At 50.3% G+C, this 14,612-nt stretch overlaps 1 protein-coding gene across 1 annotated transcript in view; it reads right to left on the bottom strand.

Moving 5' to 3' along the window:
- LOC140106456 (uncharacterized) overlaps positions 1-14,612 on the bottom strand; it is a 73,106-nt gene that overhangs the window by 14,075 nt on the left and 44,419 nt on the right. The window contains exon 23 of the mRNA XM_072130902.1: positions 110-144. Within this exon, the coding sequence (XP_071987003.1) occupies positions 110-144 (35 nt within the window). The remainder of the gene's footprint in view (positions 1-109; positions 145-14,612) is intronic.

The following is a 14,612-nucleotide window of genomic DNA, read 5'->3' on the forward strand; positions in this document are numbered from 1 at the left end:
GTCTCCTCCCCCTGTATTATATATATATATATATACACACAGGACACCACAGTCTCCTCCCCCTGTATTATACATATGGACACAGGCGACTTCTTATGACATACTGTACCTGTTCACATTACTTGCTGCCCGTGCGTTTCGTGCCTCAGTGTGATAGTGTTGTGACTAGTGTCTCCCCCTGCACATTTCCCTCTTGGTACGGTCTGTCATGCTCCAATCTGTATAGCTCGGTTGCGGGTTATAGTCGGACCACAGGTTCAATCATGCATTGCGGGATGTCATTCCTCAACTCTAGGTGCGTCCTGCCCTCGTGTGGTCACCTTTGGAATCACTGTCATGCTCTTTTTGCCGCTAGGGAATCACACTCACCAGTGGGATTTATAGGGAATTGTCGGCCATTTTCTTGTGGCCCTCTGTACACACTAAATGTGTGCATGCATGCATAAATACATGAACCTGTAGTGTGACATTCGGGTGATAGCTTCTATACAGGAACAGAACTGTAAAGGTGTCAATGTAGCCCCAGCATCTCCTCACATTGTGTCCCCCAGCATCTCCTCACATTGTGTCCCTCAGCATCTCCTCACATTGTGTCCCTCAGCATCTCCTCACATTGTGTCCCCCGGCATCTCCTCACATTGTGTCCTCAGCATCTCCTCACATTGTGTCCCTCAGCATCTCCTCACATTGTGTCCCTCAGCATCTCCTCACATTGTGTCCCCAGCATCTCCTCATATTGTGTCCCCCAGCATCTCCTCACATTGTGTCCCCCAGCATCTCCTCACATTGTGTCCCCAGCATCTCCTCACATTGTGTCCCCCAGCATCTCCTCACATTGTGTCCCTCAGCATCTCCTCACATTGTGTCCCCAGCATCTCCTCACATTGTGTCCCCAGCATCTCCTCACATTGTGTCCCTCAGCATCTCCTCACATTGTGTCCCCCGGCATCTCCTCACATTGTGTCCCTCAGCATCTCCTCACATTGTGTCCCCCAGCATCTCCTCACATTGTGTCCCCCAGCATCTCCTCACATTGTGTCCCCCGGCATCTCCTCACATTGTGTCCCCCGGCATCTCCTCACATTGTGTCCCCCGGCATCTCCTCACATTGTGTCCCCCGGCATCTCCTCACATTGTGTCCCTCAGCATCTCCTCACATTGTGTCCCTCAGCATCTCCTCACATTGTGTCCCCCGGCATCTCCTCACATTGTGTCCCTCAGCATCTCCTCACATTGTGTCCCCCAGCATCTCCTCACATTGTGTCCCCCGGCATCTCCTCACATTGTGTCCCCAGCATCTCCTCACATTGTGTCCCCCGGCATCTCCTCACATTGTGTCCCCCGGCATCTCCTCACATTGTGTCCCCCGGCATCTCCTCACATTGTGTCCCTCAGCATCTCCTCACATTGTGTCCTCAGCATCTCCTCACATTGTGTCCCCCAGCATCTCCTCACATTGTGTCCCCCGGCATCTCCTCACATTGTGTCCCCCGGCATCTCCTCACATTGTGTCCCCCGGCATCTCCTCACATTGTGTCCCCCGGCATCTCCTCACATTGTGTCCCCCAGCATCTCCTCACATTGTGTCCCTCAGCATCTCCTCACATTGTGTCCCCCAGCATCTCCTCACATTGTGTCCCTCAGCATCTCCTCACATTGTGTCCCTCAGCATCTCCTCACATTGTGTCCCCCAGCATCTCCTCACATTGTGTCCCCCGGCATCTCCTCACATTGTGTCCCCCGGCATCTCCTCACATTGTGTCCTCAGCATCTCCTCACATTGTGTCCCTCAGCATCTCCTCACATTGTGTCCCCCAGCATCTCCTCACATTGTGTCCCCCAGCATCTCCTCACATTGTGTCCTCCAGCATCTCCTCACATTGTGTCCCCAGCATCTCCTCACATTGTGTCCCCCAGCATCTCCTCACATTGTGTCCCTCAGCATCTCCTCACATTGTGTCCCTCAGCATCTCCTCACATTGTGTCCCCCAGCATCTCCTCACATTGTGTCCCCCAGCATCTCCTCACATTGTGTCCCCCAGCATCTCCTCACATTGTGTCCCTCAGCATCTCCTCACATTGTGTCCCTCAGCATCTCCTCACATTGTGTCCCCCAGCATCTCCTCACATTGTGTCCTCCAGCATCTCCTCACATTGTGTCCCCAGCATCTCCTCACATTGTGTCCCCCAGCATCTCCTCACATTGTGTCCCTCAGCATCTCCTCACATTGTGTCCCTCAGCATCTCCTCACATTGTGTCCCCCAGCATCTCCTCACATTGTGTCCCCCAGCATCTCCTCACATTGTGTCCCCCAGCATCTCCTCACATTGTGTCCCTCAGCATCTCCTCACATTGTGTCCCCCAGCATCTCCTCACATTGTGTCCCCCAGCATCTCCTCACATTGTGTCCTCCAGCATCTCCTCACATTGTGTCCCCAGCATCTCCTCACATTGTGTCCCCCAGCATCTCCTCACATTGTGTCCCCCGGCATCTCCTCACATTGTGTCTCCCGGTATCTCCTCACATTGTGTCCCTCAGCATCTCCTCACATTGTGTCCCCCGGCATCTCCTCACATTGTGTCCCCCAGCATCTCCTCACATTGTGTCCCCCGGCATCTCCTCACATTGTGTCCCTCAGCATCTCCTCACATTGTGTCCCTCAGCATCTCCTCACATTGTGTCCCCCAGCATCTCCTCACATTGTGTCCCTCAGCATCTCCTCACATTGTGTCCCCCGGCATCTCCTCACATTGTGTCCCCAGCATCTCCTCATATTGTGTCCCCCGGCATCTCCTCACATTGTGTCCCCAGCATCTCCTCACATTGTGTCCCTCAGCATCTCCTCACATTGTGTCCCCCAGCATCTCCTCACATTGTGTCCTCAGCATCTCCTCACATTGTGTCCCTCAGCATCTCCTCACATTGTGTCCCTCAGCATCTCCTCACATTGTGTCCTCAGCATCTCCTCACATTGTGTCCCCCGGCATCTCCTCACATTGTGTCCTCAGCATCTCCTCACATTGTGTCCTCAGCATCTCCTCACATTGTGTCCCCAGCATCTCCTCACATTGTGTCCCCCGGTATCTCCTCACATTGTGTCCCCCAGCATCTCCTCACATTGTGTCCGCGGCATCTCCTCACATTGTGTCCCCGGCATCTCCTCACATTGTGTCCCCAGCATCTCCTCACATTGTGTCCTCAGCATCTCCTCACATTGTGTCCCCCGGCATCTCCTCACATTGTGTCCCTCAGCATCTCCTCACATTGTGTCCTCAGCATCTCCTCACATTGTGTCCTCAGCATCTCCTCACATTGTGTCCCCCGGCATCTCCTCACATTGTGTCCCTCAGCATCTCCTCACATTGTGTCCCCCAGCATCTCCTCACATTGTGTCCCCCGGCATCTCCTCACATTGTGTCCCCCGGCATCTCCTCACATTGTGTCCCCCAGCATCTCCTCACATTGTGTCCCCCGGTATCTCCTCACATTGTGTCCCCCAGCATCTCCTCACATTGTGTCCCCCAGCATCTCCTCACATTGTGTCCCCCAGCATCTCCTCACATTGTGTCCCCCGGCATCTCCTCACATTGTGTCCCCCGGCATCTCCTCACATTGTGTCCCTCAGCATCTCCTCACATTGTGTCCTCAGCATCTCCTCACATTGTGTCCCTCAGCATCTCCTCACATTGTGTCCCTCAGCATCTCCTCACATTGTGTCCTCAGCATCTCCTCACATTGTGTCCCTCAGCATCTCCTCACATTGTGTCCCCAGCATCTCCTCACATTGTGTCCCCCAGCATCTCCTCACATTGTGTCCCCCAGCATCTCCTCACATTGTGTCCCCCGGTATCTCCTCACATTGTGTCCCCCGGCATCTCCTCACATTGTGTCCCCCGGCATCTCCTCACATTGTGTCCTCAGCATCTCCTCACATTGTGTCCCTCAGCATCTCCTCACATTGTGTCCCCCAGCATCTCCTCACATTGTGTCCCCCAGCATCTCCTCACATTGTGTCCTCCAGCATCTCCTCACATTGTGTCCCCAGCATCTCCTCACATTGTGTCCCTCAGCATCTCCTCACATTGTGTCCCTCAGCATCTCCTCACATTGTGTCCCCCAGCATCTCCTCACATTGTGTCCCCCAGCATCTCCTCACATTGTGTCCCCCAGCATCTCCTCACATTGTGTCCCTCAGCATCTCCTCACATTGTGTCCCTCAGCATCTCCTCACATTGTGTCCCCCAGCATCTCCTCACATTGTGTCCTCCAGCATCTCCTCACATTGTGTCCCCAGCATCTCCTCACATTGTGTCCCCCAGCATCTCCTCACATTGTGTCCCTCAGCATCTCCTCACATTGTGTCCCTCAGCATCTCCTCACATTGTGTCCCCCAGCATCTCCTCACATTGTGTCCCCCAGCATCTCCTCACATTGTGTCCCCCAGCATCTCCTCACATTGTGTCCCTCAGCATCTCCTCACATTGTGTCCCCCAGCATCTCCTCACATTGTGTCCCCCAGCATCTCCTCACATTGTGTCCTCCAGCATCTCCTCACATTGTGTCCCCAGCATCTCCTCACATTGTGTCCCCCAGCATCTCCTCACATTGTGTCCCCCGGCATCTCCTCACATTGTGTCTCCCGGTATCTCCTCACATTGTGTCCCTCAGCATCTCCTCACATTGTGTCCCCCGGCATCTCCTCACATTGTGTCCCCCAGCATCTCCTCACATTGTGTCCCCCGGCATCTCCTCACATTGTGTCCCTCAGCATCTCCTCACATTGTGTCCCTCAGCATCTCCTCACATTGTGTCCCCCAGCATCTCCTCACATTGTGTCCCTCAGCATCTCCTCACATTGTGTCCCCCGGCATCTCCTCACATTGTGTCCCCAGCATCTCCTCATATTGTGTCCCCCGGCATCTCCTCACATTGTGTCCCCAGCATCTCCTCACATTGTGTCCCTCAGCATCTCCTCACATTGTGTCCCCCAGCATCTCCTCACATTGTGTCCTCAGCATCTCCTCACATTGTGTCCCTCAGCATCTCCTCACATTGTGTCCCTCAGCATCTCCTCACATTGTGTCCTCAGCATCTCCTCACATTGTGTCCCCCGGCATCTCCTCACATTGTGTCCTCAGCATCTCCTCACATTGTGTCCTCAGCATCTCCTCACATTGTGTCCCCAGCATCTCCTCACATTGTGTCCCCCGGTATCTCCTCACATTGTGTCCCCCAGCATCTCCTCACATTGTGTCCGCGGCATCTCCTCACATTGTGTCCCCGGCATCTCCTCACATTGTGTCCCCAGCATCTCCTCACATTGTGTCCCCAGCATCTCCTCACATTGTGTCCCCCGGCATCTCCTCACATTGTGTCCCTCAGCATCCATTCACATTGTGTCCCTCAGCATCTCCTCACATTGTGTCCCCAGCATCTCCTCACATTGTGTCCCTCAGCATCTCCTCACATTGTGTCCCCAGCATCTCCTCACATTGTGTCCCCAGCATCTCCTCTCATTGTGTCCCCAGCATCTCCTCACATTGTGTCTCCCGGTATCTCCTCACGTTGTGTCCCCCGGTATCTCCTCACATTGTGTCCCCCGGCATCTCCTCACATTGTGTCCCTCGGCATCTCCTCACATTGTGTCCCCCGGCATCTCCTCACATTGTGTCTCCCGGTATCTCCTCACATTGTGTCTCCCGGTATCTCCTCACATTGTGTCTCCCGGCATCTCCTCACATTGTGTCCTCAGCATCTCCTCACATTGTGTCCCCCAGCATCTCCTCACATTGTGTCCCTCAGCATCTCCTCACATTGTGTCCCCAGCATCTCCTCACATTGTGTCCCCCGGTATCTCCTCACATTGTGTCCTCCAGCATCTCCTCACATTGTGTCCCCCAGCATCTCCTCACATTGTGTCCCTCAGCATCTCCTCACATTGTGTCCCCAGCATCTCCTCACATTGTGTCCCCCAGCATCTCCTCACATTGTGTCCCTCAGCATCTCCTCACATTGTGTCCCTCAGCATCTCCTCACATTGTGTCCCCAGCATCTCCTCACATTGTGTCCCCCAGCATCTCCTCACATTGTGTCCCCGGCATCTCCTCACATTGTGTCCCCAGCATCTCCTCACATTGTGTCCCCAGCATCTCCTCACATTGTGTCCCCCGGCATCTCCTCACATTGTGTCCCCCAGCATCTCCTCACATTGTGTCCCTCAGCATCTCCTCACATTGTGTCCCTCAGCATCTCCTCACATTGTGTCCCTCAGCATCTCCTCACATTGTGTCCCTCAGCATCTCCTCACATTGTGTCCCCCGGCATCTCCTCACATTGTGTCCCTCGGCATCTCCTCACATTGTGTCCCCCGGCATCTCCTCACATTGTGTCTCCCGGTATCTCCTCACATTGTGTCTCCCGGTATCTCCTCACATTGTGTCTCCTGGCATCTCCTCACATTGTGTCCCCCGGTATCTCCTCACATTGTGTCCCCCGGCATCTCCTCACATTGTGTCCCCCGGCATCTCCTCACATTGTGTCCCCGGCATCTCCTCACATTGTGTCCCCCGGCATCTCCTCACATTGTGTCTCCCGGTATCTCCTCACATTGTGTCCCCCGGCATCTCCTCACATTGTGTCCCTCAGCATCTCCTCACATTGTGTCTCCCGGCATCTCCTCACATTGTGTCTCCCGGTATCTCCTCACATTGTGTCCCCCAGCATCTCCTCACATTGTGTCTCCCGGTATCTCCTCACGTTGTGTCCCCAGCATCTCCTCACGTTGTGTCCCCAGCATCTCCTCACGTTGTGTCCCCCAGCATCTGCTCACATTGTGTCCCCAGCATCTCCTCACATTGTGTCCCCCGGCATCTCCTCACATTGTGTCCCCCGGCATCTCCTCACATTGTGTCCCCCAGCATCTCCTCACATTGTGTCCCCCAGCATCTCCTCACATTGTGTCCCCCGGTATCTCCTCACATTGTGTCCCCCGGCATCTCCTCACATTGTGTCCCCAGCATCTCCTCACATTGTGTCCCCAGCATCTCCTCACGTTGTGTCCCCAGCATCTCCTCACGTTGTGTCCCCCAGCATCTGCTCACATTGTGTCCCCAGCATCTCCTCACATTGTGTCCCCAGCATCTCCTCACGTTGTGTCCCCAGCATCTCCTCACGTTGTGTCCCCCAGCATCTGCTCACATTGTGTCCCCAGCATCTCCTCACATTGTGTCCCCCTGCATTAAAGCCGGCGTGATTACGGCAAAATCCGATCGCACGCGCCAAAAACCCTGTTAAATGCAGCGCAAATCGGAAATAGTAACAGGACATGATAAGAGTTGAGGAATTATGGGTATTATATCACATGATTTAACTGTAATAATAACACAGGAGATGACCGAAGAGGTGAACCAGTGTGGGCCTCAAAGCTGCACAGGAGAGGAGAGAAGAAGCTGCAGTGTGTGGTGTGTGGAGAAGAGGATTCAGGAAGGGAGAGGATGTATTTTTTATTTGTCTGCTCTGGAGATCTCCAGTATTATGATTGTCTACTTTGGATGGTCCGTTTATTATTATTGTCTGCTCTGGGGTCTCCAGTATTATCTGCTCTGACTGTCGTATTTAGTTGCTGGGGTGGTATTTTTTGCTGTACTTTGGTTGTTGGAGCATCTAGGGCAGTGGTGGCGAACCTATGGCACGGGTCGATTCGCGGAATTTTTCGAAAAAATTAGATTCGACCCGAATCGAATCAAAATGAATCAAGTTAAAAAAACAGGCATTTTCTGGCTGCAGAGAGCCTGTAGGGCAGCGATGGCGAACCTATGGCACGCAGAGCCCTCACTGCTGGCACGCGCCCCATCCTCCCAACCACTGCCAGGTGCGGACAACCACTGTCCACACCTGGTTGTCATGGCTGTTAGCAGTATCGGAGCTGCGCTCCGATAATGCTAACAGCCATGACGGAGCAGGGCGCTGACACTGCCTGCTGTCACTCTGATCACTGCAGCGCACAGGACGGTAAGCATCCCCGCGCTGGCAGCGAAATGATGTCATTACGCTGCCAGCGCTGGGCACCTTACTCCTGTGCGCTGCAGTGATCAGCCGGAGGAACGCCGAGTCTGAGGTGAGTGTATTTATTTTTTTAATTCAGCGCATCCATCCTGCCCGCTCCCGCACCTCCCATAAAACTCCGCCCGCAACCGGGCCGAAACTCACGGCCCAAACTGCGCCCGCTACCACAAGCCCCCCCCGGCGCGCCCGAACCCCAGCCTGTTATGCCCGCTACCGCAACCCGCCGCCCCCCCCCCCCCCCCGCAAGGACTCCGGCCGCTCTCACTCCCCCCCCCCCTTCCCCCTGCTCAACTCCGGTCACTGCCCCCCATCACCCCCTCCCCTGGAACTCATGCCTCATAACCACACTGAAACGAACTCCAGATGCTGCACCCCGACCCCCCCCCCCCTGGAACAACAGACACCTGAGCAAGAGTAAGTAACATATGTATTTTTATTTATGTATTTATGTATTTATGTATATGCATATTATATTATAAATGTATATGTGCATTTATATATACCTGTGTGAGGGCTTATTTTTTGCATAACATGTTTTACTTCTCATTTATTATTCCATGTCGTGTACTGGGAAGCTGTAGATTTTAATACTTTCACTGTGCGCTCCAAATCATTTGTGTCCTTTATTCTTTGGTTCGGTCCTATCACAGTGATACCAGATTTGTAGGTTTTATTGTGTTTTAATGCTTTTTCTATAATTAAAACAGTGTACGAAAAAGAAAATAGTTTCGCCATCTTATGACGCTAATAACTTTAGTGCACGGAGCTGGGGAGATTTGGGTTTTTTTGCTTAATGAGCCGTTGTTTTCATTGCTACCATTTTGAGGTCTGCGTAACCTTTTGATAACTTTTTATTACTCTTTTATGTGATGTAAAATGGTGTAAAAGTGGCGTTTCAGTGTGTATAGGACTGCTGGAATCAGAGCTCAGACAGTCCTGTGTACATTGATTCTAAACTAAACCGTCAGTTTTCTGGTTAAATTGCCGTACTGGCACTTTGCGATAAGTAATAAGGTTTTGGGTTGCAGTTTGGGCACTCGGTCTCTAAAAGGTTCGCCATCACTGCTGTAGGGTGTTGTAGAACATTGTGCCATGCTTAAATATGCATAGGGAGCGTGGTTTAGTCTTCAAACAATGCTGTGTTTTAGTATGACACGCACATGACAGCCGCCGCTCTTAGAATCGCTTTACTCTTCACCTCCATGTGCACTTACAGAGGCCAACTTCCCCAAATAAGCGAAGCGGGAACGCAGCCTGACAAGGTAACGTCTGTGCCAGCTCGAAAGGACCGAGCTGAGGGCCAAGATCCCACTATAACATCAAAGAGTGCACTCTTTTTACACTGAAATCAGATAATTCCATAGATTACAACAGAACCTGTTCTGTTAAATGCGGATAGATGTGGAAAACCCCCAAAAGAGTGCAGAGGATGTTGGCAGTAATTTTGCATTGACGTCACTGATCATTTTGCCCTTCTTTTCACGCATCAGTGTCCTCTTTCAATCGGTCAATAATCCATCAGTATTTCTAAAGCCAAAAACAAACAGGAGTTGATCCAGAATAGAGATGAGCAGCAAATGGGATACTTGCATGTCCTCTGTGTTCTGTATCCACTCCTGCTTTTGGCTATCAATCCTGAAGCTTTTCATCCTTCTGACAGATGAAATGAAGGGGAAAACCAAACATAGTGGCAACATCATAGAGTGATGGAGGGTGAAAACAGCATTATGGAAATCACAAGGTGTTCCAGGGAGACAGCGGTCAGTTGGCAGCAGCATGAGTAGGCTGCAGAGTGGCACAATGACAAATTATGGAGGTGGCGGAAACATGGTAGGCCACAAAGTGGCACAATAATAAGAGCGTAAAGGTGGCGGCAGCAGGAGCCCACAGGTGGCAGCAACATGGTGGCAGCAACAGGGATAGCCACAGAGTGGCACAATGATTTAGTGTGGAGGTGGCATCAGCAGCAAGATCCTACAGGTGGCAGCAACATGGTGGCAGTAACAGGGAAAGCCACAGAGTGGCAGAATGATATAGTGTGAAGGTGGCATCAGAAGCAGCAAGAGCGGCAGAGTGGCACAATGATATAGTGTGAAGGTGGCATCAGAAGCAGCAAGAGCGGCAGAGTGGCACAATGATATAGTGTGTTGGTGGCATCAGAAGCAGCAGGAGCCCACAGAGTGGCACAATGATATGGTGTGAAGGCGGCATCAGAAGCAGCAGGAGCCCGCAGAGTGGCACAATCATATAGTGTGAAAGTGGCATCAGAAGCAGCAGCAGCAGGAGCCCGCAGAGTGGCACAATGATATAGTGTAAAGGTGGCATCAGTAGCAGCAGGAGGAGCCCACAGAGTGGCACAATGATATAGTGTGAAGGTGGTATCAGAAGCAGCAAGAGCGGCAGAGTGGCACAATGATATAGTGTGAAGGTGGCATCAGCAGCAGGAGCCCGCAGAGTGGCATAATGATATAGTGTGAAGGTGGCATCAGAAGCAGCAGGAGCCTGCAGAGTGGCACCATGATATAGTGTGGAGGTGGCGGACAATTCCAGTCCCTGGTAAAGATGGTAGGAGGCAGATGGTGCAACTAGCAGCAGATGTGTGGCATCAGGCGGGTGGCAGCATCAGAATAGTAGCTGAGGCAGGTAGTTAGAACCCTGACTCATTTCTCAACGTTTGGAGGAGGTGTCATGGCTGATCTAATCTGATGCATTAGGCATTGGTGAGTTGAAATCCTGGCCTATCCAAGCCTGATTCATCTTGACAAAGGTCAGTCTCTCCACATTACGGGTGGACAAACAGGTTCTCCTGGGGGTAACGATGGCCCCCGCCACACTGAAAACCCGCTCTGATGCCACACTACTGGCTGGGCAGGACAGCTTCTCTACTGCAAACTCCGCAAGTTACAGCCACGCATCAAGTTTGGCTGCCCAGTAGTCTATGGGATCCTCTACCTCAGGTGGTAAAGTGCTGTCCAAGTAGGCCACCACCTGCTGGTGCAGGGTCTGCTTCATGTCCTGCTGCTGCTGCTGGCGGCTACCCTCCTCAATAAGCGACTGTTGATGGAACTGCTACTGCTCCTACCCCCCAAGCCCCCGACAGCAGCCGTGGTAGTAGTACGTGAGCAATGACTGCCAGGAATCCCCCGGTCAGACCTGACAGAGGATGGACAATGGCGCACCTAGGCAGCGGCCAACTGTGTGCTCACCCTGCTGACTCACAGCCACAGTAGCGACTTGCTGCCTGCTCCGCAAGCTGACACTCTCTTCGCCCGACGATGATTAATCCCCTGCTACACCCGGCTCCCAAGTGCGATCGGCTACATCATCACCAATTTGCATTTCCCGGTCACTGCTACTCTCCTCACCGGTGTCAGTATGCAGAGCCTGCCTACTGCAGAAAGCAGCGGAAGTCTGCCCCACCTCTTCACTGCAAAGCAGCTGCTGACTGTCCTCAAACACTTCGTCCTTGCTGAATAGTGGCGCTGAGCCCAGACCACCTAGTAGCTCTCTGGCTGCAGGAAGGAACAGGACAGAGCCTGGTTGAGGACAGGTGAGGGCCGCTGACCTGCTCCTGGGCCATGCCAACTAATTGTTGTATCAGAGGAACCTACGGACTCTTGGGTGGGGTTGTCAGATGTTATATTTGAGGAATTGGATGACTGAGTCAACCATTCAACAACCTTTGGGTTGTTGATCAACACACTGCCACTAGATGACAACGGCAGTTCTGGCCTCACATAGTCACCCCTGCTGCGACATCCCCTTACTGTGCTGCCACCTCTGCCTGCTCCACCTGCCACCTTTCTGTCTGAGATGGTAGTTTATAAACCACGTGGATTTGACACGTAAATCTGGCTGTTAACTAGAGCCCCCAAAAGGTATTGCAATGTGTGTTATACAGATACTCCACAACTGACAGCTCACTACTGTAGATGCATGAATGTCAAACAGATTTTTTCCTATTCGATTTTGTCACTAAAAAGAACTGCTATTTGGGGTATACAGATCCCCCTTAGAGAACAGCGAGGGATTGCAGCAAGAATCGCACAGTACAATAGCAGCAGCTGGACACTACAACATGAAGTGTGAAGTGCTGAGATAGGAAATGGCTGGTTTTATAGGGCTGTGACATCACATAAGCCTGCCGGTCGCTGATTGGCTTACAGGTCTGCAGATGTCATCGGGGGTGTTCCTTTCTCCTTCCCAGAGTTCTCTGCCCCATGTAACACGTTGTTCTCGCGCCCGTTTAGCAGAAACATGAGGGGAAAAAAAACAACTTCGTTCCCACGAATCAGCATAAATTTTGGCTTCGTGACGAATCGAATTTTTCCTGAAATTCTAACCGAAGTTAGAATCATTAGAATCGATTCGCCCATCTCTACTCAAGGCCAAGACAGCCCAGGACGTGCCATTTTAAAGTGACACAGGAAGAGCGAGAAGGTGTGGGCAGAGATGGATTATCTTTGGAGCTCCTGCTTTGGGTCCCCCGATTCTTCCTGTTCAGGGGAGCCTGGAGGGAGGCTACAATCCAAATTTCTCCTGTTTTCTATTGTATTGGTGTCCTCAGGACGCCAATATGATTGAAACTTGTGATACAGCAGAGATCAATAGGTTACTGCTCAAATTGTCATGTTGGCACTTTGCAATATAAAAGTGGGTTTTGGTTGTAGTTTGGGCACTCTGTATCTAAAAGGTTCGCCATCGCTGATCTAGGGAATTGGTTACTGATGCGGCCTGTTAAAGTCAAGTAGCATGACAATGTGGCCTGTGCACCAATAAATGTTGTTCAACCCCTGGCAAATCCTTAGATCAAAAATGAAAGGAAATTTCTATTGCATCCATCCATTACTGTGGGTATGGAAAGTATTCAGACCCCTTTATTTTTTTCACATTTTATTTCATTGCAGCCATTTGGTAAGATCAAAAAAGTTCTTTTTTTTTGCTCATTAATGTACACTCTGCACCCATCTTAACAGAAAAAAAACAGAAATGTAGATATTTTTGCTAATTTATTCACCAAGAAAAAACTGAAACATCACATGGTGATGTATTAAGATGGTGATAAATATTCAGACCCTTAGCGGTGACACATTATGAGTATTTCCTTCTGATCCTCTCTGAGATACCTCTACTCCTTCATTGGAGTTCATCTGTGTTTAATTAAATTGATTGGAATTTCTATATAAAACCTCACAGTGCATGTCACAGCACATGAGAATCATGAGGTCTAAGGAACTGCCCAAGGAGCTAAGAAACACAATTGTGGCACAGATCAAGGTTACAAAAGAATGTATGCAGTAATCAAGGTTCCTAAGAGCACAGTGGCTTCCATAATCCTTAAGTCGAAGAAGTTTGGGACAATCACAACTCTTCCTCGACCTGGCTGTCCAGCCAAACTAATCATGGGAGAAAAACTTTGGTGAGAGAAGTAAAGAAGAATCCCAAGATCACTGTGGCTGAGCTTCATAGAAAGAAATATGAAAGTTGCATACAGTGTGCAAAACACATGAAGGATCCCAGACTATGAGACATAAAATTCTCTGGTCTGCGAGATAAAGATTGAACTTTTTGGTAATAATTATAAGCGGTCGAGAAAACCTGGCGCCGCTCATCACCTTCAAAATACAATCCCAGCAGTGACTCATGGTGGGGGTAGCATCATGCTATGGGGACAGGCACTGGACCACTGGTTGTAATTGGTGTTTTTTTTTTAATTGCTGGTTTTTATTGGTGGTTATAATATACTCGGCTAGGCTTATACTTGAGTATATACGGTAGTTATTCATTCTGGAGGTAATGAGATGTCTGAGATGAAAAGCGGGGTTTTGTTTCAAGAGGTGAAGTTTATTTTTTTTTTTTCCCAACTGTATTTTTATTGAAGAATTTTTGTCATTTTTTTTTTTTTTTTTAAATACAATAGCATAAGACATGTGTAGCCATTTGTGAAGTTTATTTTTATAAGGTGGTTCCTTGTTTATTATGGCTGAAGAGTGGAGATTTTTCGACTTTTACAATAACCCAAGGCTGTCTGGTTCCTCAGGATTTGTTACAATGAGCCAGTGGCACCACTCATAGCTCCGAAGTATGAAAAAGTTATTAGCGCCAGCTAAAACCTGTACATATTTAGTATCCTTGGATTGCACCGACCCAAAGAATGAAGTAGACCTGTCATTTGGGGTGCACAGTGAAATCCAAGCCCACAAAAATACGACTGAAACGCCTTTTTTCACTATTTTCAGTGCATTTGAAATTTTTACGTACAAGATAGGGGCCGGAGGTTTGTTCTTAAGTTGAATTTGTATGTAAGTCGAAACTGTATATTTTATAATTGTAGATCCAGAGAAAAAAAAAATTGGCCCCAGTGACAATTGTTTAAACATTTTTTGCTGTGATAGGACCAAGGATTATCAATAAAGCTTCATTACAGACACCTTACAGCTGGGCATTGCAGTCTGGGACTATAGTAAAGCATCCAGAGAGGTCACCAAAGGTCAGAGGGGTCTGTCTGTAACTATAGGTTGTCTGTAAGTCGGGTGTCCTTAAGTA

Source organism: Engystomops pustulosus, chromosome 11, assembly GCF_040894005.1.
Source record: "Engystomops pustulosus chromosome 11, aEngPut4.maternal, whole genome shotgun sequence".
NCBI lineage: Eukaryota > Metazoa > Chordata > Amphibia > Anura > Leptodactylidae > Engystomops > Engystomops pustulosus.